Raw genomic sequence first — 27,323 nt, forward strand, 5'->3', positions numbered from 1 at the left:
CCTTTCTCTAGAAACCATGCTTGCGGTCATGGTCCTTATTGATTCATTCCAGGAGGCTGGTGCTAAGTTCCAAGGCACCTTCAGCAGTGCTCTGGTCTTGCTTTTTGAAAAGTTACATATCACTTCTTAACACTCAAGTCTCACAATCTAGCATGGGGAAGCTGATTAAGGGTGTGGAGAATCTTTCATATAAGGAAGGGTGAAGAGAGTTGGTGCTGTTCAGCCTGGAGAAGAGAAAGGTTAAGTGGAATCTAATCAATGTATATAAATACCTGAAGGGAGAGAATGAAAAGGAGCCAGATGCTTCTCAGTGTCATACAGTTAAATGACAAAAGGCAATGAGCACAAATTAAAAATATGAAATTTCATCTCAAATCACAAATAAAAGATTGTACTGTGATGGTGGGTCAAACATTGAAACAGGTTGCCCAGAGAGGTTGTGGAGTCCCATCTGTGAAGATATTAAAAACCCAACTGGACATATATTCCTGGGCAAGCTGGTGTAGGTGGCCCTAGAGGGGCCCTAGGGGCATTGAACTAGATGATCTCTAGAGATCCCTTCCAATCTCAACTGTTCTGTGATTCTTTATAACTTGACTTTTGTAAACACTGTTTTTTTAGTTTTGTATAATTCCTGGAGCTTCTTGTTAAATTTGTTTCTGTTAGGGGAAAAAAAAAAAAAGCCAATAAAACATTCAAAAATTATCTCATTTCAAGGAAAGGAGAAAAAAGAAAAGTAACTTTTGTGGTTTAAAAGCAAAAATATCTGGTCCCTAAAGGAAGATCTTAATGCTTACACTGGTTATTGTGCTTCTTTATTGTGCATGACTTTAATGAATGTGCATGTAATATACATAACTTAATGTCTTATTTATTAGTAGCTTATAAAAGAAATGAACAAGTTAAAAGCATTCATCTCGCTGAGTTTTTATCATTGTTTAACTGTATTTTATATAGCCTGCCAAAGAAGATGGTAAAGAAATGGAAGTAGAGAAAGTTGCAACAGGAAAGGAAGAAACACAAGAAGAAAAAGAAAAAAGGGAGACAAAAGAAGTGCAAACAGCTGAAATTAAAACAGAAATCATTCCTCAGAAGTCTCCCAAGAAAATTAAAACTGTGCAGTGTAAAGTGATGCTTCTTGATGGCACGGAATACACCTGTGACCTAGAGGTAAGGCATCAAGTCTCTGTATAAAGAGCTTTTTTTCTATGGAGAGAAAGAAAATTTGTTTTCATTGCACTGAGAGGTTAACAAATAAATTTTTCTATATCTAGTGAGCTCGTTACAATGTTACATTCACATTCCTATCTGTCATGGTTTAACCCAGCAGGCAGCTAAACGCCATACAGCTGCTTGTTTACTCCCTGTGCCCCAGTGGGATAGGGGAGAGAATAGGAAGAAAAAGTAAAATGCATAGACTGAAGTAAAGACAGTTTAACAGAACAGAAAGGGAAAGGAACATATTACTACTACTACTACTAAAATATTAGAATATACAAAACAAGTGATGTACAATGCAGTTGCTCACCACCCACTGACTGATGCCCAGCTGTTCCCAAGCAGCAGCCCCTGGCCAGCTTTCCCCCTAGTTTATATACTGAGCATGACATCATATGGTGTGGAATATCCCTTTGGCCAGTTTGGGTAACTGTCCTTGCTGTGTCTCTTCCCAGCTTCTTGTGTGCCCCCCCGGCCTCCTCACTCGTAGGGTGGTATGAGAAGCTGAAGAGTCCTTGATTAATGTAAGCACTGCTTGGCAACAACTAGAACATCAGTTTGTTATCAATGTTACTCTCATCCTAAATCCAGACCACAGCACTGTACTGGCTACCAGGGAAAAAAAGAACTCTATCCCAGCTGGAACCAGGACAATATCATTAGGGGCCAGTTAAAGATGGAGTTTTAAAATGGAATGTTAAGACCTTATCAGTTTATCTTTAAAAATGTTCTCTGAGGTACACTAGCAAATAAGGTAAAATGCAGTATACAAATCCTTTCAATGGTGATTGTTTGACAGCTCAAACTTGATTCTCCCCACCCCCCTGCAAAAAAAAAGATTAAGGTTTTCTTGAAGGTAGTGTCACATGTACTAATGAAGTTGTCTTGAGTTCATTAAGTTATTGGTTTTTTAAGTTATCTCAGCTGGAGAACTAAAGTTTAAAAAAAGTTTGCTTCAAAGAAAAAATTTGGTGCAGGTATAAAATACTTATTTGTATTTAAAGTTAAGTTCTAGTTCCAAATTTTCATGGTTGCATGGATTGCTTGTTTACAACTATAAATTGCTGGGTTAAATATTGTGTATATTTGTCTGTTAAGTCTGACTTAAGATCACTAACAGAAATAGAGATTGTGAGCTAAATGGGAAATAGCTACTTGGTTTTTCTGGCTTTAATATCCTTTCCGTATACATACACACACACTCTTTCAGTCTGACCATAGTGTCCAAGTTTGAAGTCAAATAGTGGTTGCTTAATGTTGTAGATCAAGATTGAATTATGAAACATGTAATTACATGAAAGGGGGTGAAAAAAGTTGCATTCCAAGTCTTAATTTCAGTGAAATAACCTTTGGTTTGATTTATTATGAGAGTTTTTATATGAGTAAGGTTGTAAGTAGATCTTATCAGCAGATTGCTTCAAGCTAGTACTGTCTCCCAAAAGATACCCGTCACTTCAGTACAGAAGTGTGAGAGGCTGTTCTCTATTGGAAAGTTCAATTGCAATCACTTTTGCCAGTAGAAGATGCAACACCATTATAAACTGCATGACTTCTTTAGGCACACTTTCTGAAGGGTTGGGAATTTTTTTAACTAGAAACTCCCTATTTCATGCTGGATTGATGGATACCGCATAAATAAGCTCATTTATTTAATACTGGGATATGGTGTCCCCTTGGAAAGAAGACAGTGTTCCTTGTAGAACAGTTTATATTTGGAAACCATACTTCTAGCCAGTCAGTTGTAACACACATTAAAATTTGCTTAGTTCTATTTTGTAATTCCAATAAACTTTGTAAACACTTGGCAACTGTGTTCATAGTACCTGAAGACTTTAGCTTTGTATTGCAAAGGTTGTGCAGGTGGTATTTTTGAAAGTTCTTGGTTCCCTTGCACAGCTGCCTTCTAATCCTAGAAATCCCTGTGTTCAATTATTTGTAAACTTCTGTGAAAAAAGGAATCCAGTAAATTAAACAGCTGATTAAGTCTATTTGGCTTTCTGATGCTTCACTTCTACTTGTGGCTTCCAGTCATAGTCATTCCTTTTCATGAAATTTGTCTCATTGCTATTCTAGTCATACGAGATGGCTGTAAGTTAATGAGAAGTTTCTATAGCCATATAAGCTGCTAGTTCAGAATATCACAATTGTCATTTATGGGTCCCATAAGCTAAAGATGTGGCCAGGCAACATGATATGATTCAGCATGTTCTGCTGATACCTAATGATAGCTAGTAGGACACCCACAGCAAGTAGACCTTTGAGTATTAGAACCACAATGCATTGGTAGATATGTGGAGAATTAATATTTGTTATAAAGGTGATAGGTTTCATCACTAAAGTCAACTCTCTTACATTTCTGTCTTAAGCTTGGCCCTAGAATACCCGTTTGCTTGGAATGGGGGAAAAACAGTTGTTCTGGACTACACTTGTGAAAGTACATTTTATGTGATGTAATTAACTGATTAGCTGTGATGCCTAGACTGAGTTATGAAGAGTGGTTAAAATTTGCACCTTTTCTAAACCTAGACATCTAGATATATCCCAAGGACAGAACAGTGACAATGTTACAGCATTTCCTAGACCCATCTGATTTTTGAAAATATTCCTATTTTTGTCTAATGCAAATTGTTTGATTTTGGCATAGTACACACACTACAAATCATGCGGTAGTGCAGGCTTCTTTGTCTTCTCTTGTGTTCTTTCATTTTCCAGTGTGTCAGTCAGTCCCTCCACCGTTTGATTGTGAATTGCGTTAGACTTCCTAGTAGTTTAATTGCTTATTATGCATAAGTCTTGCTGTGTACTGTAATATAATACTGGATGTATACTGCTCACTTGTTCTTCAATGTCTTGCAGAACTAATAGTTAGAGAAAAGTAAAAAAACCCTACCTGTTCTTAAGACTTTGAGAAGTTCCATCACAATTTAAGTCTTTCTTTATGCATGAGTAGTGCAGCTTGCTTCGAACCTGTTCTCTTAATAAAACTCTTCCTATCAGCTAAGAAATTTGTATTTGTTACCAATATGACATACTCCTTGGGAATGTTTTGTTGCAGTTTTCTGGAATTTCTAAAGTTTGTGATTTATAGTGGTTAGTAATACTAGCTTTCTGAAGCCTCCATTTGCTAAATAATTCCTATTTTTGATGTTAAAACTGAACAATTTCAGTGTATGTTTCTTTACAATATTTTAGTCCTACAGGGATCTTTCCCCAATGATGTCAGATGTAGACCACTTCACTGTAAATTAAGTCAACTGCAAAAAGCAATAGTGAAACCTTTGTTAATATTAGTTAAATCTGCTTACTTTTTATGCTGTGTTTACAGAAGAAAAAGATTTATCAGAATAAACAAAACAAGAACATGGAAAATATACTACAAAATAATTGCTCTCCAGAACACATTGCATAGGGCTGTGCATAATCACTGTCTAAAGTTGCAGGAATTTTGTCACTTAAAAGTTCTTGAAAAGTATTTTTATTTATATATTATTGTATCATGCATCAGTATGTATGGAGAAATATATATAGAAAATATATATAAACAAAAAATTAGACACAATTAAACCAAAACATAAACAGTGTAGTAACCCTGGAGTTCTTTTTTGATTTTTCACAAAAATCAGGATGTTTAAATATGAATGGTATCTGTATTAATTGAAGGCTATATGAATTTTATCTTCCTGGGCTTTTTTGTCATCCAAAAATAAGACTTAAAATGAATTTGTGGCTTTCTACAGATTTAAAAAGATACCATCTTGTATTTGCCACTGAAAAATTCTATTCTGCAGTACTTTAAGTCTATTATGATTGAGTTAAGTTGTTTGGCAGGAAATATGCTTTCTAATTATTTGAAATAAGCAAGAGTTCGCTGTAAGAACAGAAGAACAAAAATTAAGGAGGGGGACAAAGTGGAATAGAATCAATCTGTTTTATATGTTCATTTGAATCATTCATAGGACATAAGCACTGCTGACTGCAATTTTCTAAATTAATGTTCTTCAATACAGGTAGACCTTTTTATGCTTTACTACTGTACCAAAATATTAAGCCTCAGAAGGCTGCTTCAACTGATAACTGAAATTTCAGTTTGTGCTCACTGCAGTGGATCCTAGTACATCAATTTCTGACACTGGCCTTTTCTTCAGTCTTCCTTTAGTGTTTGAGTAAATGTTGGCTTATTTCTGCTTTACAAAGTAACAGAAATTATACAAGATTTAAAAAGGAAATAAACAAAGAATCTGCGGTCTAAGCACAACTTGCAAAGCACAGTTTACCTTGGTTGACTTTCTAGTAAATTGGGTTTTCATTTGGAGGAATTTCCATGGTTGAGACATTCCTGATGCTGCTTCTAGATTTTACTCTGCACAGTAGTCCAACATCATTATATTTTATTTACATTAGAGACTTCTTTAAATATATATACTTGCCAATAAGGAAGTAAAAATAAAAAATAACTTGTTTTCATTGCTGTTATTTTACAGACAGCTTTTGGTAGAACCCTGTCTCTTTCTAATTGCCTCCTTAAACATTCATGATAAATCAGTAATAAAATCTGAGATAATACATTGTTTCTTGGGGTTGTTTCTGTTTGAGTTTACAATAACTTTCCTTTTTTGTTGTAGAATTGCATCGATTTGTATGCACATAACTTAAAAGGAGCGTGAAAGAAAACAAAATATGACGCAGCAACTTATTGTGTGTTAAAATATTGTAATTGTTCGTTCCTATTTCATGTGTCCACATAAAGACAATATCTGGCAATAGCATAAAAGGAGATAAAGCTATGATGCAGTAGCTTCAGTGTCATCATGCAGGTCAATGCTGTAGTTAGTATAAGCTGATCAAATTCTCAACAGTAACTAAATACTGAAACTTTTATGTCCAATTAGTGCATACAATACTATACAATTAATTTGTAACACTGGTGTAATTGTAATATAAGTGGACTTCATATTTTCGAATTAAGATATTATATACCCTTATATACCTTAGATTCAGTAGAAACTTAATAGATAATTTTGGATAGTAATGCCCTGTTTCTGAAAAAAAAAAAAAAAAAAAAAAATTATGATAAAAAGTATTGCTGCACTGTTCTTAGTCCATAAGCTGTTTTAGTCAGAAAAAGTTTATTTTTCCAACTTAATCATCTTATCAGTGAATGGCAAAAGCCTGAAGATGGAATTTGGCAATTAATGGAAGAAGGGAGGGTCATGTTAACTAGAGATGCAAGTCCCATGGGACCTTTTGGGATGCACTGATGAGCGTTAAATGAGCTGGCTGGTATTACTGCAAGGCTGTTCTTGATCATCTTTGAAAGGTCCCAGAAGTCAGGGGAAGTTCCTGGGATTGGGGGGGGGTGGCGTGGGGGGGGGGGGGTGGGGGCGGGTAGGGATGGGGGAATATGTAATTCCTGTTTTCAAGAGGAAGATGTGAGAAATGTCAGCTTGATCTGCCTCACCTCAATCCTTGGGAAGGTTATAGTACAAATAATCCTTCCTAAACTTCTTCAGGACAAGGTGTTTGGGGAGTAGTCAGCATGGATTCACAAAGGGGAAGCTGTACCTTCTGTAATGTGGTGACCGGCTCTCTGGATAAGTGGCAAGCTGTGGATGTAATCTCAGCTTTAGCAAGGCTTTTGATGTTTTCCCGTGGTTGTTCTAGACAACAGGTGATGTATAGGCTAGGTAAGTGGACAGTGATGTGGACCAGAAACTGGCTCAACTGCTACATTCAGCAGCCTGAAGTGTAGCTGGAGGCTGGTCACTAATGCTATACTAAAGGCATTCATGCCAAGGCAATCTACCTGGATGATGGCACAAAGTGCATCCTCAGCAATTTTGTAGATGATGAAACTGGGAAGAGTGGCTGATACGTCAGAGGGACCTGGACAGTTGGGCAGACAAGAATCTCATGAAGTTTCACAAAGAGAAATACAGGCTGGAGTGGTTAGCTGGAAAGCAGCTTTGCATGGAAAGAACTGGGGTGGGGTGGGGTGTCCTAATGGACAAGGGGACCATGAACCAGCAGTGGGCCCTTGCAGCAAAGGAGGACAACAGCTACCTGGCCTGCAGTAGGATGTTGGCAGCAGTTCGAGAGAGATGGTCCTTCCCCTCTGCTCAGTAGTTAGAGTGCTGGGTCAAGTTCTCAGCTGCCAAGTACTGGAGAGAGTCCAGCAAAGGACTACAATATTCATTAAAGGTCTCAAGTGCCTGATGTAGGAGGAGGGACTGACAGGTGGAGGTGTTCAGCCTGGAGAGGAGGCGGCTTAGGGACATTATAGCACTGTGTACAAATACTTGCCTGGGGCGTAAGTAAAGAAGATGGAGCCAGGCTCTTTTCAGTGGTGCTCAGTGGTAGAATGAGATGAGCCCAAACTGAAATACAGGGAACTCCACTGAAACATCAGTGTGAGGGTATATCCATTGAGGGTGGATCAAACACCAGAACAGATTGTCTAGATAGATTGTGGAGTCACCACCCTTTGAAATATTCAAAATCTGACTAAACAAGGCCTTGACTCAACCTGTTGTGAGCAGGGGTGATAGACTAGGTGACCGCTAGAGGTCCTTTCAAACATCAGCTAATTTACATAATTATTGCTATATATTTCACCCTTGGAGGAGTGTAATCCAGGAATTACTCTAAACATGTTAGCTGTGTTAATAATTTAATTTAGACTATATAATGAACATTACACACATACTCTGTCAATTAAAATAAATGCCAGGTCCTACACTTGGGTCACAACAACCCCATGCAATGCTACAGGCTCGAGGAAAGCAGCTTTGCATGCTACAGGCTGGAAAGCTGCTCAGTGGAAAAAGACCTGGGGGTGCTGGTTGACAGCTGTCTGAACATGAGCCAGCAGCATGCCCAGGTGGCCAAGGCCAACAGCATCTTGGCTTGTATCAGAAACAGTGTGATCAGCAGGACAAGGGAAGTGTTTGTCCCCTTGTGCTTGGGACTAGTGGGGCCACACCTCAAACACTGTGTTCAGTTTTGCAAGACAGACATTGAGGTGCTGGAGCGTGTCCAGAGAAGGGCAACAGAGCTGGTGAAGGGTCTGGAGAGCAAGTCTTATGAAGAGCAGCTGAGAAACTGGGGCTGTTTGGTCTGGAGAAAAGGAGGCTCGGGGTGTATCTTACTGCTTTCTACAGCTACCTGAAAGGTCGTAGCAGATGAGAGTAGGTCTCTTCTCCCAGATAACAAGTGACAGGACAAGAGGAAACTGCTTCAAGTTGTGCCAGGGGAGGTCTAGATTGGATATTAGGAGAAATTTCCTTGTGGAAAGGGTTGTCAAACATTTGAATGGGCTGCCCTTGGGGGTGGTGGAATCACCATCCCTGGCAGTGTTCAAAAAACTAGTAGATGCTTCTTTTAGGGGCATGGTTTAGATGTGGACTTGGCAGTCCTGGGTTAATGGTTGGACTTGATGATCTCAAAGGTCATCTTCCACCTAAATGATTCTATGATTCTCTAAAAACTGATGGTAGGATGGATAGTATGAACATACAGTTTTTATTAAAGGAATAAAACCAATGGCATAGCTGTAAATCCATGAAGTTGACTAATAACAATTGCAGTGCCTATATGCAAACTGCCTCCAAAGACATTGCAATGATCCCTCATTGATGCTACCATCTCAACATTTTCAAGGAGCTGTCTAATGAATGAGCTAGTCTGGTAACCGTTCTTCCCATACCTAGTCTTGGTGAATTGAGTCTCTATTATGTTGGAGGATTAGCACCTATTACCTGTTGTGGTGTGGCATATCACTGAGATGAAATGATGATTCTGACCTGGGCACTTGGTGAAATATTAATCCTTGTGACAGCAATACTTAGCTGTGTTCTACAGTTTTTACTTTAAAAACATACCGTTGTAATAATTTGCAGTTTACTGAGAAAGTGTAAATGGAGAAACAACATAATTCTTTATAAAATATTTTTCTTTTTTTTTTAATTTAAACTATGAAGGGGAACTTTTTTCTTTTTTTTATGTTTTCTTAGGTTCTCAAAATTAATGGTTTCATATGTGGTCCTCTTAGCAAGATGGTCACTTCTCACATTTTTTTCACTTGCAGGAAAAAGCAGTTCCATAAATTCTCATCAGTTTTATCACTGCTGTCCAAGTGCCTGTTTTTCTTCAGCTTTTTTTAAGCAAGACGATAAATCTCTAAATAATGAAGAATAATGGTAGGCTTGTTCAACACTTGTACAATTGGAAGACTACACTTGGAGACTTTGCACTGTCTGGGAGTACAGATGAGTTCAGGCATAATATCCCTAGCAATCCCTATTAAACTGCTTCTAAAACAGCAGTGCTCTTTTGTTAATGCTCTGTGAATTCCATGTTCTAGGCCAGTTGTTTGCTCTGATCCCTATCTTTTTATTTCCCTCTATTTTCCTTTATTTTAAAAAGTAATCTTAGTATAGATTCAGGGGCTACCTGTCTTCCTGTGCCACAGTTCTGACAGGTTTTTTCCTTTAATTTCCATTCTTTTTTTTCTGTTCATCTTGTTTTTCAGTTTTCCTGAAAGAACAGAATATCCACTGACAATAGTCTGTATGCTTAGGAAGAAATGCAATTTCAGTAGACCAGAAACTGCTTTCTAAGCTGCTGTCCACGTGGTAGTTAGATTTCTATCCTGCTTATATTCCTCTTTGCTTTGTGATCTTAATTCAGTTCTAGGCATATTTGTGGCTACATTTCTTCAGCTCCAGTGCTTTGAAATACTTCAATATACTTTATTTTTTATAACATGGATTTTGCATATAAAAAGAGTTGAACCTTGTTTCATATAACATCTTTTACAAAAGACAGTTTTTTTCTTCCCCCACAACTGTTGAAGCTGGTTTGTTCTTTATTTTGAAAAGTGACATGTTTGGTACAAAGTAAATTAGATTAATTTTTCAAACAAATTTGACTGGATATAGAAAGATTTTTCTTCAAACTCAAAATAAGTGGACATTTCAATTCAATAAGATGCTAGTAACCTTCATGGAATACATAAAATAATTGGAAAGGAGGCTTCAGTTCTTGGTTAAGTTGGTTTATACCAAAAGAAGTTCATCTGGCATTAGTTTTAATTTAAAAGTGTATCTTTGATATTTAGACTAAGCAGGAAAAGCTCTATAGAGGTTGGCCTGGACTGGGCTCACCATGCTTCACTAAACATTTTAATAAATTTAGTATTTATCATGTGACAACTAGATATCCTAACATGCTGGAAATTGAGTTCAGCTATACTCTTAAGCACTTGAATTCTTTATTATGAAGCTGAGACAGGTAGAGGGATTAATTTAAATGAATATGTGCAGTCCTGTAATTGTGTTATAACTGAGGTCACTTTATGTTGAGATATCTGTTTTCTGTCCTGGTTACCACACACTGGTTTTTGTAATAATCCTGATGTTGCTCAAAGATCTTGTCTTGGTAGTTGAGAGCTGTGTGATTATGTGTGTGGCAGTGGCTTTGTTTTTAACTGAGGGAGTGAGGAAAAAGAATTTTCAAGGCAAGATTGAGAAAATAATAATCTTTAGCAAATATTTGTTGGCTGTGTAAAGCAGGGTTACAATTACCAATGTAAAACTTTTTTCTGTTTATACAGGAAAAATAGCAGTGCTCTAGGGCTTCTTATCCCTATTCCCTGTAACTAAGGTTTAATTCTATATTATTGTCAACTGAAAAGGTAAAGTAGGTTTTGCATAATGGACTTGATATATCTTGTCACTTCTCCCACACACATCACATTGCACCCCCCTTCCTAGAATCTTCATAAAGGTGTTGAATTTTGGGAACAAATATTTACAAGGAACCCCGATGAATATGTGTACTATCAAAAAAAAATAATAAATAGATAATCCAGCACAAGTTGCAATGCAATTACAAACTTAGTTATATCAGTACAAAATTTGCATGGATATTCACTTTGTTCTTACTGGAATTATTTCAGTTGCTTCTGAATGGATTAGGTAAATGTGCAATCTTAGCCTGTATTGTATGAATACAGTTGGGATTTATTACAATTTTAAGTCTAGTTAAAATCAAATTGATGTAACTTCTGCATAACAAGACATTATCTTAGAAACTATATTGAGTCAAAGCACTTTTTTGAAAAAAAGAGTATATTTTTATGTGATATGCAGAATGCATTGAGAGATATTTCAGGGTAAACAGAAATTGGTTTCTGTGACAAAATGTTTCTGAAAGTTAATTCCTGCGGGTGTCTTCTCTCTGACATGTTGTGTCGTTTGTTGGTCAGTGCCACAGAATAAAAACTGATAGATGCTCAGTTAGTGAAAAATAGTTTTAACAAGTTGAGATAGCAAGCTTATATATGAAATAGTTTGTGGGGAAAAAAAACAACCACCAGTTCACTAATGGTGAATCAGCATGTTTTTATTGTGATATAGAGACATCTTTGCAACTGACTATGATTTGATGCTGTTCTCTCATAGTTCAGAATTTGTCATCAAATGTTGCTGTAGGAGTACAGGTACATTTGTACCCTTTTTGTTTCTTTGCCACTTGGATGCTTTGTATATTGCTAATTACTTTAAGCTTTTTTTTTTTTTTGAAGCAACATAGTGTTGTTTGACCATGGAATTATTTCTTCTGGCTTGTTTTTGCATGTCTTTCCTGTTGCCCAGGGCATGCCTGGCATGGTTGATGTTTGGCTTTCAACATAAAGCACAAGTCAGATATTTCTCTTTTTTGAAAGTTACTTTGTAAATTAATTTATCACCTCTGAGAGTAATTTGTCTGTTCTTTTGCCCTTAGAACTCTATATTTTGCCTTAATAGATGTTCTGACTGGTGTCAACTTGCCAGTTTGAACTTTTAAGTCAATAATTTTTTTCTACAGAGCTGTTGAAACAAGTATTTCAGTTTCTTTTGTAATGATTTCCTTCAGTTTTATTCTCATCTATCTTTGTACTTTTGTTACTTCTCTTTTGTAGAGGCAAATTTGAAGGATCTGGTTTAGTCTTTTTCCTGAGTATAGCTTCTCCAAATATGCTTGTCTGAACGCCAGTGTTAAATATATTTAAGGTACTCTGCTATTGCCCAGAAAAGTCTATGACCTGTCAGCATAATGAAGCTAAGCCTTGTTACCACATGAAATATGCCTCACTTCATTGTAATTTGAATATCTTACTGTAGTGATTTGTTTTTCCCAGGAATTAACTGTAGTGAATTCTGCCATCGACATATCTACATTGGTATCTTGGATAGTTCATAAAATATGCCTTTGTGGTCTGTAAATGATTACTCTATATCTTGGCTACTTGCTCTGAGGAATTAAAAACTTCAAGTTTGAGTAGTGTTTTAAACTTTGATACTTGCCATTCTTCGAATTTGTGTGTGTGTGTGTATGTGTTTCAGGAGCCTGGAAAGTTTCGTAAGGAAGCAAAATAACCTTCTTTGAAATGTTGTATTTAAGCCCTTTTAACTTTTAGTCAAAATATATAAAGTTCCTTAAGTCCAGAGATTCCATATTAACAAAATAGATTGATTTTCTGCGTTCCATAGCTTTAAAGTAAAAATGTCCAAAGCTTCTTATCTCTAGGAAACTTCTGAAATATATTACAAAATAATATTGTGTGGGAAGTATTATACTAAAGAAGATGAGGTATGTGTACACAATATGTGCATACACAGAACATGAGCAATTAACTCAATTTATTTTAACCTTAAAAATACTCATAGAGATTATGTCCACATAGCCTCAGACTCTTCAGAGTAATGTATGAATGCCTGGAGAGCAGGAAAGAGGAAGAAACTATTTAAATAGTTTTGGAAGAGCATGACTTAGAACAACTTTCACAAGCTGTGAACTGTTACAAACTTTCAGTTACCTTTTATTGCTTTAAATAGAGTTCAGTTCACTTATGGGGTAACAACATGTAAATGTATCAGAGAGACTTGTCAAGGTATGTGAGGACGCAAGGTGTTGAGTGGTATTTGCCAAAAATTGTAAATGACTGAATCTTTGTGCTTACTTGAAATGACAGAACCATATTAAAGGATAAAATTACTTAGGTTTGTGATTCAATAGTATAACATTTATGAGATGTAATGGCAGTTGAGTTTTAATACCTTGAGTGAGCAGACTGTTGGAATGTTTGATATTTAATTTCAACAAGCAATTTTAATTTTTTATCACAGAGCAAATAACACAATTTTGACCTGCTTCTTTCCTGATAATTGACATCTCTGCGAGAAGGTGTAAGTTGTTTATCTTGTAGGGTGATCTACCTGTGCCTCTGGTTTTCGTGAGGCAGGTGGGGAAATCAACTTGGGGTTTTTTTTCCCCTATTGTTTCCGTAGTTTCTTAGGTAGTCAAGAGGAAATTTTGTCATTAAATTTGGGATCTGCCATAAAGACTTGTTCACATTTTCTTCTCTAAGGGTAATCTGGGTTTTCGTAGGGGATAACACAGTTTAAACAAACAAAAAGCAGTGCTAACTGCATAATGATTACTAGTTAGAAGCAAATGAAGATCCTATTGGGTTTGTTTACTGGATTCAGTTAGTGGTCTAATTAAATACTTGTAACAAAAGGCATTTAAAGGATGCCAACACTGACCATATTGTATGCACGTATGAACAAGTGAAATATATTGGAGTTGACATAAGTTATTATGGTTACTTACAGTTTACTAGTACAAAGTCAAAATATGTTTGCTTAATGTACGATTTAGATCAGGTTTTTTGCCCTGAAATAGGAAAAGTCTGGATGAACTTGATAATTTGTTTATTGTAGTTGAGTTTTGATTTGCAAATTTTTATTTCCTGACTGCTCTGATGTGTAGACTAGTGTTTGAGTAAACCTAAGGAGGCTGTTTAAAGTATGATATCTTTTATTTAAAAAAAAATAATAATAATATAGGGATGGCATTAAATCTGATGTATTTTTAAAATATCAGTCTAGATTCAACAGAAACCACTGAAAGTAATGTTTATGTGTGAAGTCATCTCAAGTCCAAGAGATGCCCTCTATCTCTCGGCCAAGTTCATACAGAAGGAACCATCAAAACCCTTTCTTTCCCCTATGGCATCATCACAAAAAAATGAATTTGTATAGTATAAATGCCATTATTTATATAGTCTGAATGTACATACCATTCAGGGACCTTCACATCCATTTTAAATTGTGGGACTCAAAACTCACTTAAGATGAGGTGTCAATGCTGAATGCAGTGGGATAATCACCTCTTTTGACTCTCTGGTTAAGATGTGTTTGATGCACCCCAGGATGTGGTTTGTCCTCTTGGGTGCCAGGGCACACTGCTGACTCACACTGAGCCTGCTGTTGACCAGCATCCCCAGTTCCCTTTCTGCAGGGCTGCTCTCCAGCCTCTCCTCTCTTGATTTATACTTGTGCCTGGCATTACTCTGTCCTAGGTGCAGGATCTGGCACTTGTTTTTGTTAAATTTCATGCCACTGATGATTGCTCAGTGGTGCAGTCAATCTAGATCCGTCCGCAAGAGATCTTGTCCTTTGAGAGAGTCAACAGCACCTCCCAGTTTAGTATCATCAGCAAACTTGCTAATGGTTCATTCAACTCCTGCATACAGATCATTGATAAAAATATTGAACAGAACTGGTAGCTGTGAGGAACATCAGTAGTGTATATATTGCATTTGTAGCTGGCAACTCTTTTATAGCCAAACAGATCCATAATATCCTATTCTAATTCAGAAGTTTCCATTCTGTGCGTCTACTGCAATTGCTTTGCTCTGCTTTGCTGCTCTTGTGTGGAAGGAGGTAAAGGGCAGAAACCTTGTTACCCCTGGTTTTGTGAAGTGGTTATGAAGTGTCATCACAGACTTGGTACTGGAGTAACCCTCGCTATGTACGTTCGTTCGATGTTCTCACTTAAAAAAAACCAACAACAAACCAAACACATAACTTGGGGGCTATACAGAATACTGCTGTTCTGAGTACTGTTGTGTTTTAAACTACTGGCTTTAGCCTGTCCTTACTTCTCAGCCTCTTTGTACAGCTAGGCCTTCTTGTGGGGCATAAAATGGACTTACACTTTTACAGCTATTTCAGCATTAGAATCTGGAATAAGATTTCCTTGTTTTCAGTGCTAATGTTTGCTGTGCTTTATACATATATATATGTATAGATAGATATGCATGTATAGGTATATAGACACACACACACATATATATAAGGTTAACAGTTATATTTTTACATGTTGGTTGTAACTATCACTTGAGACCTCAACCAACTCATAGAAAAAGAAATAGAATCCCGTTTAAAGAGTAATGTTGAACTGTGCAAACCATGATGCTGTCTTCTTAGAGTCCCCTGTTCTTCCACTAAAAACTTTCTAACTTCTGAAATGACTGGATCACAGTAGTTGTCTTCGCTGTGTAACTTAAGTTCTTGTTTAGAGACATTCTCCTAGGAACATGGTGTTTTCCAGAAAACTTGTAAATTATCATGTAATTTAAATCTGTGTAGTAATGCCTGTCCCCAAAGGATTACAAAGAAATTGCACTTGAAAAGTTTAGTTTTGGAAATTAAATACTTTTGCAGATTTTTAAAACTATATCACAATGTAAAGAAACAGTATTAAAGAACTAGGAGTCTTCAATTTTACAAGTCGGATTTTAAAATGAGAACTGTTGCTGATACTGAGAGACTGCTTATGCTTTTTGAATCCCCAGCAGAGCTCTATAAATGTCACTTTCTGATGCTGTAACTTCTTTGTTTCATGTTGCTGTCTAGAACGTAGACTAACATAACTTGTCCTTCATGGCAATGGGATGTTTTTCCTCATGTGGAAAAGCTATAGACTTCCAAAAAGATCTTTAAAGATACAGCGGAGATTAGTAGTATATCCAAGTTCTGTGTTCACTAAGACTTCCTAAGAGGAAGCTGTGCAATGTTTTACTGTTACAGTTGCAACATATTTCCTGGAAGTTTGGCTGCTTTATGTTTCTCTATGTCAAAGACTTAATATTAACTCTGGTTTTCAGTTTATGAACTTTATAAAAAGCTGTGTAATTAGCAATTGACTCCAGATACGGATTTAATGATAGCATATATTATTTCTGCACTAATCTGTAAATTTCCTTTACTGAAATACGTATACCTGGAACCTGCCTTTGCAAGGTCTGATCGTTGATGTGCACAATGATTTAGGGAGAAAAATGATAACTATTACATGCATCTAACCAGCCTAAGATTCTTCAGACCATCTCTTGCTTATACTTTTTCTGCTTTTGATTTAGCTTTTCTCTATATTGCCAAATTTTTTATGAAGCTGAAGGTAAGGCTGTCAAGAAAACTAAGTGGTTACTTCAGACTCTGAGGGGAAATACTCATTTGTCTTTCTGAAGAGTAAATTTTTTGAAAGTACCAAACAGACTTGAGATTCCCAGCTCCCCTTTTCAATAGTGACCCTGACTTCTAAGTTCCACTGCCTCTCTGATGCTTGTACTACTAAATGTGCTCATTTTAGAGGTGTATCTCTTTGAAAATGTTCTGGTCATCGGGACTGTAGTGTGTGCTGAACAATGGGATCTTGAATAAATAAAGCTTTGGATTCTTTGGGAATAAACCAACAATGCCTTCACTGTTTGCTCAGTGCATACCTTCTTTTCTCCCCCTTCCCTTCCCTCCCAGACTTAATGTTTTGTGCCATGGAGCTGAGCTGCAGGCAAATGCCGTGCTGGGGCATATTGTGAACGCTCTGCCACTGTCTGTGGGGGACAATGGCTGCAGTGTTGCAAGGGCCTACACAGGGGCAGTTGATGGCATTTTGTGGAATTGCAGTGGTGTGTGGCATCTGCTGAAATCTGTAGGATAGGCAAATGCAAAAATTCCATTAAGCTGCCAGGCCTCTGAAAATGCCATGTTGTGGCTTCATTGAGAAATGCCACAAATAGCAGAACAGTCATGAAGGAGTTGGTTAAAACGGGGAGACTGCATGCCATTCATGTTCAGATTTTAACTATGGAAAAAAAAAAAATCTCATCTTCACCCCGAGTACATTTTGTGAGCTGTCTGCTCTAAAACTTTCTCTCCTGTCAGCTGCCATCTCCTGTACAACAAATCTTTTCCCTAAAACCTGGTCCACAGAAGCAGGGTCTGGGCCTGCTTTTATTGCCAGTGCTTGGAAGATATGGGATGCCCTTATTTACATTCCCAGTTCCAGATACAAGAACAGATAAAACTTCAGGACTAATTGCCATTTGCTTAAGCTGCAGTAATACTGAGCCACAGGAAGCAGCCTTTTTTAAGAGTGTATTAAAATGATGATCACTCTTTGATTACTATTATAAAGTACCAGACTATGACATTGAAACTAACCTTAAATTAAAAAAGTGAAATGTTGTTTTTACTGACTTCCACAGATATTATTTTTAGGAAGATTAAACTTCTTTAAGGCTGGTTGGATACTGAGAGAGTTTGTAAATCTACAGATAGAAGGCAGCCCTCTTATTTTCTGCCCCTCAAAACCTCTACAGTATAGACAGCTAGACATGTTGCTTATGTTCTGCTTACACTTGTGTGCTACTTCTACTTGTCTGTTTGCTGAATTGTAGTGGCCTGCTTGTTCTGTTTGTCTCTTGCAGATGATAATGTGCTTTATTTTTCTTGGGAGTTCATCTCGTGATTCATAAGTCGTTGAGATGTGTGCTAAAATGCTAGAAATGCAGAAGTTAACAGACATTAACACTATAGGAAGTATATTAATTTTTAGAAGATAATAATACAGGAAAAGTTGGTTTGCATGAAGTAGTCTTCAATTATTTTAAAAGTAAAGATCCAGAAAAACTAAGAACTATTTAGTGAAACTTCATGGTGCAAAACATTTAATAAATCAATTTAGGTACTGAATTTTCATTGTGAAGCCAAGTAAATTTTTTTGGTGAATTGAAAAGTATTGAAATGTCTTTATTTTTGTCAGTGATATGTAAAGCTTATGATGAACATATGTGATGAATATATATGGTGAACAGTATATCGTAAGAAAGCTACAGATTTATAATCTATTTTATTGATTATAAATTTTCCTGACTAATACCATCAAATAGCCATATCTGTAATTAAGGATTTTACCAATTTACTGATAGTACTTTTCTCTTTTTTCTTTTTCTTTTTTCTTTTTTTCCCCAGAAAAGAGCAAAAGGTCAAGTGCTGTTTGACAAAGTGTGTGAACATCTCAATTTACTGGAAAAGGACTATTTTGGGCTGTTGTTTTATGAGAATTCAGAACAGAAGGTAAACCTGTATCGAAGTTTTGTTTCTTTGTTTTGCTATATTACTACTGACATAAGTAGTTTAGTGAGGCATATTGTATTAGATGTATACCATTACAAACATTTGAGGAAACTTGCAAAACGTCAATTTTAGTCTGCTGTAGACTTGCAACATGCAGGATACTGATGTACATGTTGATACCTAAGAAAGTGCCCATTTTATTTAGAGTAAGGGAATATTTAAAATATCTGCATTTTTGAGAAAACTGATTAATTACTAGGCTTTGTAGTAAAACAGTAGAATAGTATTGTAAAACAGTACGCCATGCTTACATGTTAGATGGTCAAGTACATCTAGGCTGCTGAGCTAAGACAAATCTTAAATCAGTCAGTGGCATACATTCAACTAATTACCAAAAGCAAATCTAGCTTTTCCCAGCATCTAAACATTTACAGTTGGGTATTGCTGGCAGCTGACCAGGTGGCTGCTGGCTGTTGCTTTGCCCATGAACTAAAGATATACCTGCAGTCATCTTTTCCTTCATAAAAAACCCAGACTAATAATTGCATATTGAAGTGGAAAAAATTATGTTCCTTTTAAATCTCTGTATTTGTAGCAGGGAACATCATTACACAAGTACTATACATAGTCTAGAAGCTTTTGCTTTTTTTCTGTCATCTTTCTCATCTAATTTAGGGTCTCAGTAAATCTGAATTTCTGTCAACTTCCATTCAAGTACAATTGTTTTCTAGAGTTATTTGCCTTGTTGCAAGACCTTCTGTGCAGCATCAAGCAAAATGCTCAGTCACTCTGTGTTAAAGATCCTCATATATAAAATGGATTTGAGGTATTTTTACTTTGATATTTTATTTTTGTTCTTAATTTCCAAAGCATATGTAGAAATGAGAACTTCTTTGGTGTAAGAATGAAGAGCATCTCAGTTGATCTTCTGAGTAATATTGTAATCTTAATTGTTATTTGTTATTATTGCATGTTGTCCCTTTACTTGTGCTTCTCACTATTGAAAATCTGTACTGTACACGCACAGCAAAATAACCATAAAAGAGCAGTCTGATCTCTGGCAAGAGAGAAAACGTCTAATAGCAGACCTGGTATGCTTGAACTATACCAGGAAATAGCCCAGCTGAGTAGATCCTAGGAGGTGGAATAGGGAGTCTTTGGCTTCTGAAAGTAGAGCAGGAAAGTCTGGACTGGTGTATTTAGGTCCTCTTCTTCTTTTTTTTTTTTTTTTTTTTTTTTTTTGTCTTTTTTAATGTGCTTCTAGTCAGACTAGGATTTCATGGCATTCCTCAGTCATGTGAATGGAGGAACAGAGCACCATACTTTAAAAAGAGTCCATCTGTTTTTTCATATATCTTTCTCCACGGAGATACAAAAACTTAACTGGATGTGAACCTGGGCAACCTCATGTAATTCAGAGCTGTCTCTGCTTTGAATCAAAGTTGGACCAGTTATCTCCAGAAGTCCATTACAGCCTGAATGGGTCCTTGAGCTCCCTATTTATTGACTATGGAGGTGCTACTGTAGCAACACTCATAAATGAGGAATTTACAAAAATTAAATGAGAAATATCTGGGTAATAGCGTCCCTGTGGTTTGATAATTTATATAGGCAGGCTAAGTGTAGCACTCTATTCGGAAGAGTAGATCACTTGTCACCTGAATTATGGACAGCAGCAGGCTTTTATTTTAAAATTTCTGGAGGGGTCTGGTCCAATTTTCTATGAAGGCTAAAAAACCACAGTTGCTGGATTTTGACATCTTCATACAAGAAAGTTCAGTGTTATCTGGAGAAACTTAAAGAGGAGTCTTCCCTAGCATATTTGCATTTCCTACCTCCCGCTTCCTATTGCAGAATTAATCCTAATTTCTGGTGAACTGCAGGAACTACAAGATTTTGAATGCCAGTGAGTAACAGTGAAGGAGGGTTTTTTTTTTTAGATATTTGCTGGCTGGATAGCCCATTTGCTCTAGATTGTACCCAAAGTGCCATTACATGGATGGTGCTATGCCTCTGGTTCAACTCCGAGTTGTGATTACTAGGTGAGTGAGAATACCTAGGTTTTCAAAGAATTTGGAAATGTGGGCTTTGGCATGAATCTAGTCACTTGGCTAAATGTTTATGGTCTTTTATGGGTTGGACAGGCTGTACTGCAACATGCATATTTCTATAGGCTTGCTTATTTTTTTTTTCTGCTATTGTTACTCAAGTTACATAATTCAAAGCTACTGCAGTTGTATAACATGACGTTTGGAAGTTCTTACACCGGTTATGTTACAAACTTATCCTGGTAACATGAAGGGTAGCTACTGCAGTGTCTTAATATGGCAGAATTATTAGTTGTGTTCTGAGAAAGTTTCCCCCTCCCCAACTGCCTTTTCTTTTGTGCTGGTAAGTTTGAAATCATATAGCTTCACAGAATGTGCTCAGTAAGACTGTAGCGCTGATTTTTGTTGTTAAAGGGAATTTTTTAATACATGGATGAAGACCATTTAAATTGTCTTCAGCATGTTAAATATTTGTGGTATGTTTTTAATGAATGCTTCTGTTTTAGGACTTTAAAGTGTCTGAACTTTTTTCATTCTTTAAAAAAAAAGAAGAAAACATTTAATGTGTTATGTTTTAATTTAATCAATAGATGGAAGTGGGTGGTGCTGAACAGCTGTGTTCAGCAATAGCTGCCAAAGAAAGCTTGGGGACTTGGCCCTAAACCCAGGAAAAGCTCCCTCTCTTTTGTTCACCTCTGTAATAAGTTTGAATTCTTTTTTTAGCTCAGTACCAGTTCATTCTGATGCACTTTTTTCTCCTGTTATGACTGTTGCCTCTTCAGATTAAAATGCCATAAATCTCTGACGTCCAGACTAGTCAGTAGTAAATGCTGAATTATTATGTGTTTTTCTCATTCTTGTGCACCCATCACAGCTACCCATTTATGAGCCAGCTGTTGAACTCAATGGCAGCTGTGGGGTGTGGAAACTGAATGCCAGGCACTCTTGTGAATTAGAGCTGCTCCCTAATGCACCATCGGGGTACCATTGGAGGAGGAGTCCCATTAACTTTTATCTAGGAGTATTCTGTGCAGCTGTGAGAGATGTTAGGTCTTCAGGTCAGACTGATTTTTGTTAGCTTTAATACACATTTTAAAGCTATTTAGGTCAAATTACTCATTAATGACTTCTTGTTTTGCAAATGTTAATTTTATTAGTCTAAAATTTAGTTAGCGATTTCACTGCATTACACCCTCAAAAGTTCATGAATGCTCCATTCACACTGTAATTGGTCTGCAGAAGTGTTAGAAAGCTTCTGCTCTTATATTCTGGGCACCAGCTGGAAATGCTGCTTTTCTGGATCTGTACAAAATACTTTTGTACTGGTAGAGAACATTTTGTTGTTCTGTGACAATTCATTACTTTGTCTCATCTATAACCTTACCATTCACAAATCAAACAAATAGATTTCTGCCTACTGGAGCAAAGTAGCGTGTATACACTTTGTCTTTTGTTTTGAGAGACAGACCTGTCTATTCTGCATTGAGGTCTGTTTCAGGGTAGATTCTTTCATTAGTGTTTGCTTTATCCATAACAAAAGGCACAGATGCAAAAAAAAAAAAAAAAACCACCCCTGTAATTATGCCTATAAATAGAATATAAGCATCTGATTTTATTTGACAGAATGGTAATGAAAGTTGGTAGCAAAGTCTGCTTCCAGTAAGCTTACTCCAGGTTTGGAAAATCAGAAAATGAACTGTACAACTTCTTTAAAGAAAGGATTAGTCTTCTAATCTTGCAGCATATTCTGTACTGTAAGTTCTTTTCTCCTACTTTATAGTGATAGAAGATAAAGCACTGAAAGAAACATACTCAAGAATCCTCGTTTTCTGCTGCAGTTATGCCATGCTCTATTCTAGACTTACTTACTTTGTACTATACTTTGTATAAAATCTAAGAGTTTAAGCTACTTCTAGTTACCTTTGTAATTGGATGAATATGGCTGTGTATCATTTTGGAATGGAAGTCATGCCAAAACTGAAAACCTAGGATGATAACTGTAGCTGACCTGAGTCTGAGCCAAAATTATGTGAAGACTTCTGTTGTCTTCCAAGGCATTTCCATGTCAAAGGTCTTCCAGCAGATAACAGTATTTCTGATTTAAGCAGAATAAGTGGTAATACAGATTTTTTGGAGAGGTGTTTTATATCTCTTCCTTCGTAACAATGTTATGGACTGTACATCTCTGGAAGAATTATAGTAGCTATGAAATGTAGAGATCACAGATTCCTTAAAGCAAGAAATGTGAAATTGTTCTTTTTAAGTTACATCTGTAAAAATGATAAAAAGTGGACTTTGCCTTTATTTTGTAAGCAGTATTTGTCTAATACCTTGTCATGGTTTAACCTCAGCTGTCAATTAAGTACCACGCAGTCACTCGCTCACTCTCCCCTGCCACCCCTAGTGGGCTGGGGAAGAGAATCATGAAAAAGGTAGAACTCTAGGGTTGAGATAAAATCATTCATAATAATAATGATGATGATGATGAAAAGGAAGGAGAAGCAGAGAAAAATAAAAATCCAAAGGGAAGGGAAAAAAACAAATGATGCACAACACAATTGCTTACCACTCCCTGACCGATGCCCAGCAAGGCCCCGAGCAGCGATCGGCAGGCCCTGGGTGAATCCCTGCAGTTTATATATTAAACATGATGTTCTATGGTATGCAGTATCGCTTTGGCTACTTCAGGTCAGCTGTCCTGGCTGTGTCCCCTTGCAACTCTTGTGCCCCCCCCCAGCCTTTTTGCTGGCAGGGCCTAATAAACTGAAAACTCCTTGACCTAGCATAAACATTACTTAGCAACAACTTAAAACATCAGTGTGTGATCAACATTATTCTCATACTAAATCCAAAACACAGCACTATACCAGCTACTGGGAATTAAAAATAACTCTATCCCAGCCCAAACCAGGACATATACAGATCCTGCATTTGTGATGAAATCAAATTGCACCAAGGTTTTTTTACAACAGGGAACTTAGTATTTTGGGTCATATTCATACAAGCCACATCCTTTATCAGCAAAGGTCACCTACATTAAGGATTTGCACTAGTGCAGAAACATGTAGTTCCACATTTTCCTAATCTATACAGACCCAGCCTGGCATGTTTTGCCTCCTTGAAATAAATTTAACTTTGGGTGGAAAAGCCTGTAATAAAGACTGAGGGAGATGGTATTGGAAAATAATTGTTGCATTTGGAGTTTGGTAGTGTAGACTGAAAGGTGAGTCACATCATACCCAATATCCACTGCTTGCCTAGGTTAGGCAAGAAAAATTGGTACAGGTATGTCTCTAAGTAATGTTTCTGCTGGCGCTGAGGTCCCCTCTGAGTTTAAAGCTGCTAATAGGTGCAGTAATTTGTAGAAATACAAAGGTTGTCCTTGACCTTACAAGTCAGTTGCTAATTCTTCCCTACTTTGAACATCTTTGTCTTTGAAATGTGTTAGGTCCTGCTGGCAGGCTGGTTGTGTGCATCTGTTTCTTCTATCGATATGCTTGTGTATGTGTGTCTGGCCATGGGAAATAAAGGTTCAAACACTGTATAAAGTAAATTCTCAGTAACTGCAGTTAAAAGGCTTGTGTTGCTAGTGTCTCATTCAGTCTAACATCTATGGGTGACATTAGTAAACTGAATTGTCTGAGTTACTGATGAATATACATCACTGATTTCTTAGTCTCACTTCCCGAAATTATATTTTTGGATGATCAGTCACAAAAAAGTCTCATTGCACATATCAATAGTAACTGAAATGCTATGAGCTATTTAACAGGTTGAACAGATTATATCAAAATATTTTTGGTATTGGGGATAGAGCACATTTAATGTTGAGGCTTCTGAATATGAAAAAGTGACTTTATTTGCACTGCCTAAAATAGAGCTGAGTATCTAGATTTGAATGTTACCAGCGTATCAGTATTAACGTAATACATGTTCATAGAGAACTTTGCTTTGGGGAATCTCAGGTAAAAAGCATGAAAATTGATTAAGTTTTTCCAAGCACCTTTGAACGTTATCAGAACTAAAATATATATGCCTTAAGGGAAGTGATGGGAATAATAAGTCTCTGGAGTTCACGAGAAACGTTGCCTTAAGTAGCTCTACGTGGGTGTTTAAGCACAGACATGTAGAGGCTACATAGCCATTTCTGAGAAGTCTGCTTATGTCAATAAGAGGAATACAAGAGAAAATTGTATTTGTCAAACGTAAATTGCTAGACCACCTTCACTTGAAGACTTTTTAAAATTACAGGGCATTAATAGTCTAAAGTAATAAGACAACCATGAAGGGAGTGGCATTACACAGTTTCATCTATGTGCATGGGTGGGGAGACCTGCTAGCAAGTCACAAGTTCAATCTTAGAATTCTCTGGGTTATTTTAAAATGGAACAGATGTCTGAACAATACAAACTTTAACTGCATTGTATGAAATTACTTCACCGTCTTCAGTCTGAAGTGATTTTAAATGCTGGTTGTGGGTTTTTTTCAGAACTGGCTAGATTCTTCGAAGGAAATTAAGAGACAAATTCGAAGTAAGTACTGTATTCAGATATTATGCTCCTTTTATTTCCTCACAGAAATATTCTTCATAAACTCAGTAGCCTGGATGTTGACTAAATTGTATACTTACAACATTAAAATAACTTGTATCTGATAAAGACATATTCAGCCTTAGAACGGAAAGCTAAGCTTCTATTTCTGTCCACTGTCCAAGAAGGGGAGAAAGAATCACTCAGCCGTGTGCTGTAGAAGTTAATTATTATACTGGCTGCTGCCCCAAAATTTTCCTCTGATTTATCTGACTAATAGTTGACCTTTTTGCATCCTGAAACAGTAGATGTTTTTCAACTTTGTGCTGATATTTGGGTTATGGGATGGAGAATGTCATCTTGCATCTGGTCATGGTTGTTGCTACAGGGCTTTATAACTTCAAAAACTCACCTGAAGAACATGAAACTATAAAAAGAGAATCAATACAGAACATTGGTATTTTTCCATACTGATCAGGATTGATCAAAGCATTGGCTTTTTTTGATGTGTCCATAGTTTCCAGAATGGAAATGGAATAGAGAGCATAATCTTGGAACGTCTCACTACAGTGGTTTTCAGACTGAATCTGTGTGAAAAATCTTTATATATTATATGAGAAAAATCTCAATACACAGAATAATTTATTTTACTCTGTTTGCATAAAACTTGCCAAAACTCTTCACTTGCCAGGTAGCTTTTGTAGCAGATAGGGGAGTGAATGGAGAGTAAATTTAGAAGATACTTGTCCTGAGTCTACGTGACGCAAAATAAGTAACCACTAAGAAGTGCTAGACAGCCCTCACCTTTCCTGAAATTCTTGTCATTGCTTTACTTATATGTGGCCAATGCAGGGTTTTTTTGTTGTTGTTTTGTTTTTGATGGAAACCTTCTTTTGGTAGCACCTGATAGGAAATACAAGCGGGGAGGAGATGATGAAAGTAAGATCTACATGTCTACACTTCCAGCACAACAGGAATTTAAGTTATTTAAGAAACTGATTCTAACTTGTAATTAACAACAGCAGTGTGTTATTTACAATGATAAATGGGTCGTTTCTTTACTATTAACTTCCCTTTTTTAAGGCAATACTCACATTTTCCAGAAATCATAGTGGTGTTAAGTTAGTTTTCTTTAGACCTTTCCCAATTGATGAGATCTCTTACTAAGAAAGTGTGGTTTATATTTTCAGTAAAGAAATGACAGTCACAGAAACTTCCTTGGAAACTTTTTTTTTTGTCTCACATGCTCTTGTATAAGCAAACTAGAGCTATTAAAATGGCGAATATACTAATATACTTATGCAATTAGAGGCCATCCTTTTAATTAAAGGAAAAGTTACTGGTATTGTAACTTCTTATTTTTCAGGTCTTCAGTAAAAACCTATTAGTTGTCCAAATATGTGGGCTAAGGGCTGTTTGGTTTTAATATTTGACAAAAGATTGAGGACATTGATACTTATTTTTACTGTCTTAATGCAAAGACAGATTTTATCCCCTGGCTACATAAGTATCAAGTAATGAGGCTTTTCTTTGTTCTAAATATATTTTGAATCAAGAGTGGAAATCTTGTGTACAAAAATAGTAAATTATAATAAATTTAAGGTATCTGTAAAACCTACTGGTCCATTTGAACATTCAAAATGAAGAAAATTTCTTTTTCTCTTGTACAGCACAAAATGAAGCACTAGCATGCTAGATAGGCATATCTGGACAAATACGTTCGTCTGAACACACAAAAGTGACAAATTTGGAAGTGGAGTTCAGAATGTCAGTTGCAAGTTAATATGTATAACAATCTCTGTCTCTCCCTTACATGTGAGCAATACCAATACTCTAAACATTGGGCGTGTATGTACCACCTGTGAGTGGGGAAGATAAAGTGAGAATCCTGTAGTTTCCCCCAAGCTGTGTTCTGCATCAGGCTGGCTGTTGCTAAATCAGGGTCCTCAGGCCTTCTGTGTGATCTCTTATTTGTTCAGGTTGGCTTTTGGCAGGGCAGTTATGTTGGATGCCAGCAATTACGGATGTTACTTTGGCTAACGAACATGATCCACAGATTATTCTGTACTCAGGGCTGCAAAGGTGGCAAAAACCTTGTTTGCTTGCAGCCAGCCTGATCTTCAGGAAGATTAATACTTTTTTAAACTCTGTAATTGGACATCTACTGGCATGTGTTAAAACCTCTAATTAATTCAGTCAGGGACAGGTGGGTTATTTACATTTCTGTCACTATATTCTTGAAAATTGCTACATCTAGTAGATTCAGGCATTTGCAAAATTGA

The 27,323-nt window shown here is 36.6% G+C and overlaps 1 protein-coding gene across 21 annotated transcripts in view; it reads left to right on the plus strand.

Annotated features, from left to right (window-relative positions):
• Window positions 1-27,323, plus strand: part of EPB41L2 (erythrocyte membrane protein band 4.1 like 2) — a 123,750-nt gene that overhangs the window by 51,604 nt on the left and 44,823 nt on the right. For all 21 annotated transcript variants that reach the window (XM_056342723.1, XM_056342739.1, XM_056342729.1 and 18 more), the window contains exons 4-6: window positions 958-1,170; window positions 18,360-18,464; window positions 25,002-25,044. In XM_056342723.1, the coding sequence (XP_056198698.1) occupies window positions 958-1,170; window positions 18,360-18,464; window positions 25,002-25,044 (361 nt within the window). The remainder of the gene's footprint in view (window positions 1-957; window positions 1,171-18,359; window positions 18,465-25,001; window positions 25,045-27,323) is intronic.

Source organism: Falco biarmicus, chromosome 6 (genome assembly GCF_023638135.1).
Source record: "Falco biarmicus isolate bFalBia1 chromosome 6, bFalBia1.pri, whole genome shotgun sequence".
In the NCBI taxonomy this organism is placed as follows: Eukaryota; Metazoa; Chordata; class Aves; order Falconiformes; family Falconidae; genus Falco; species Falco biarmicus.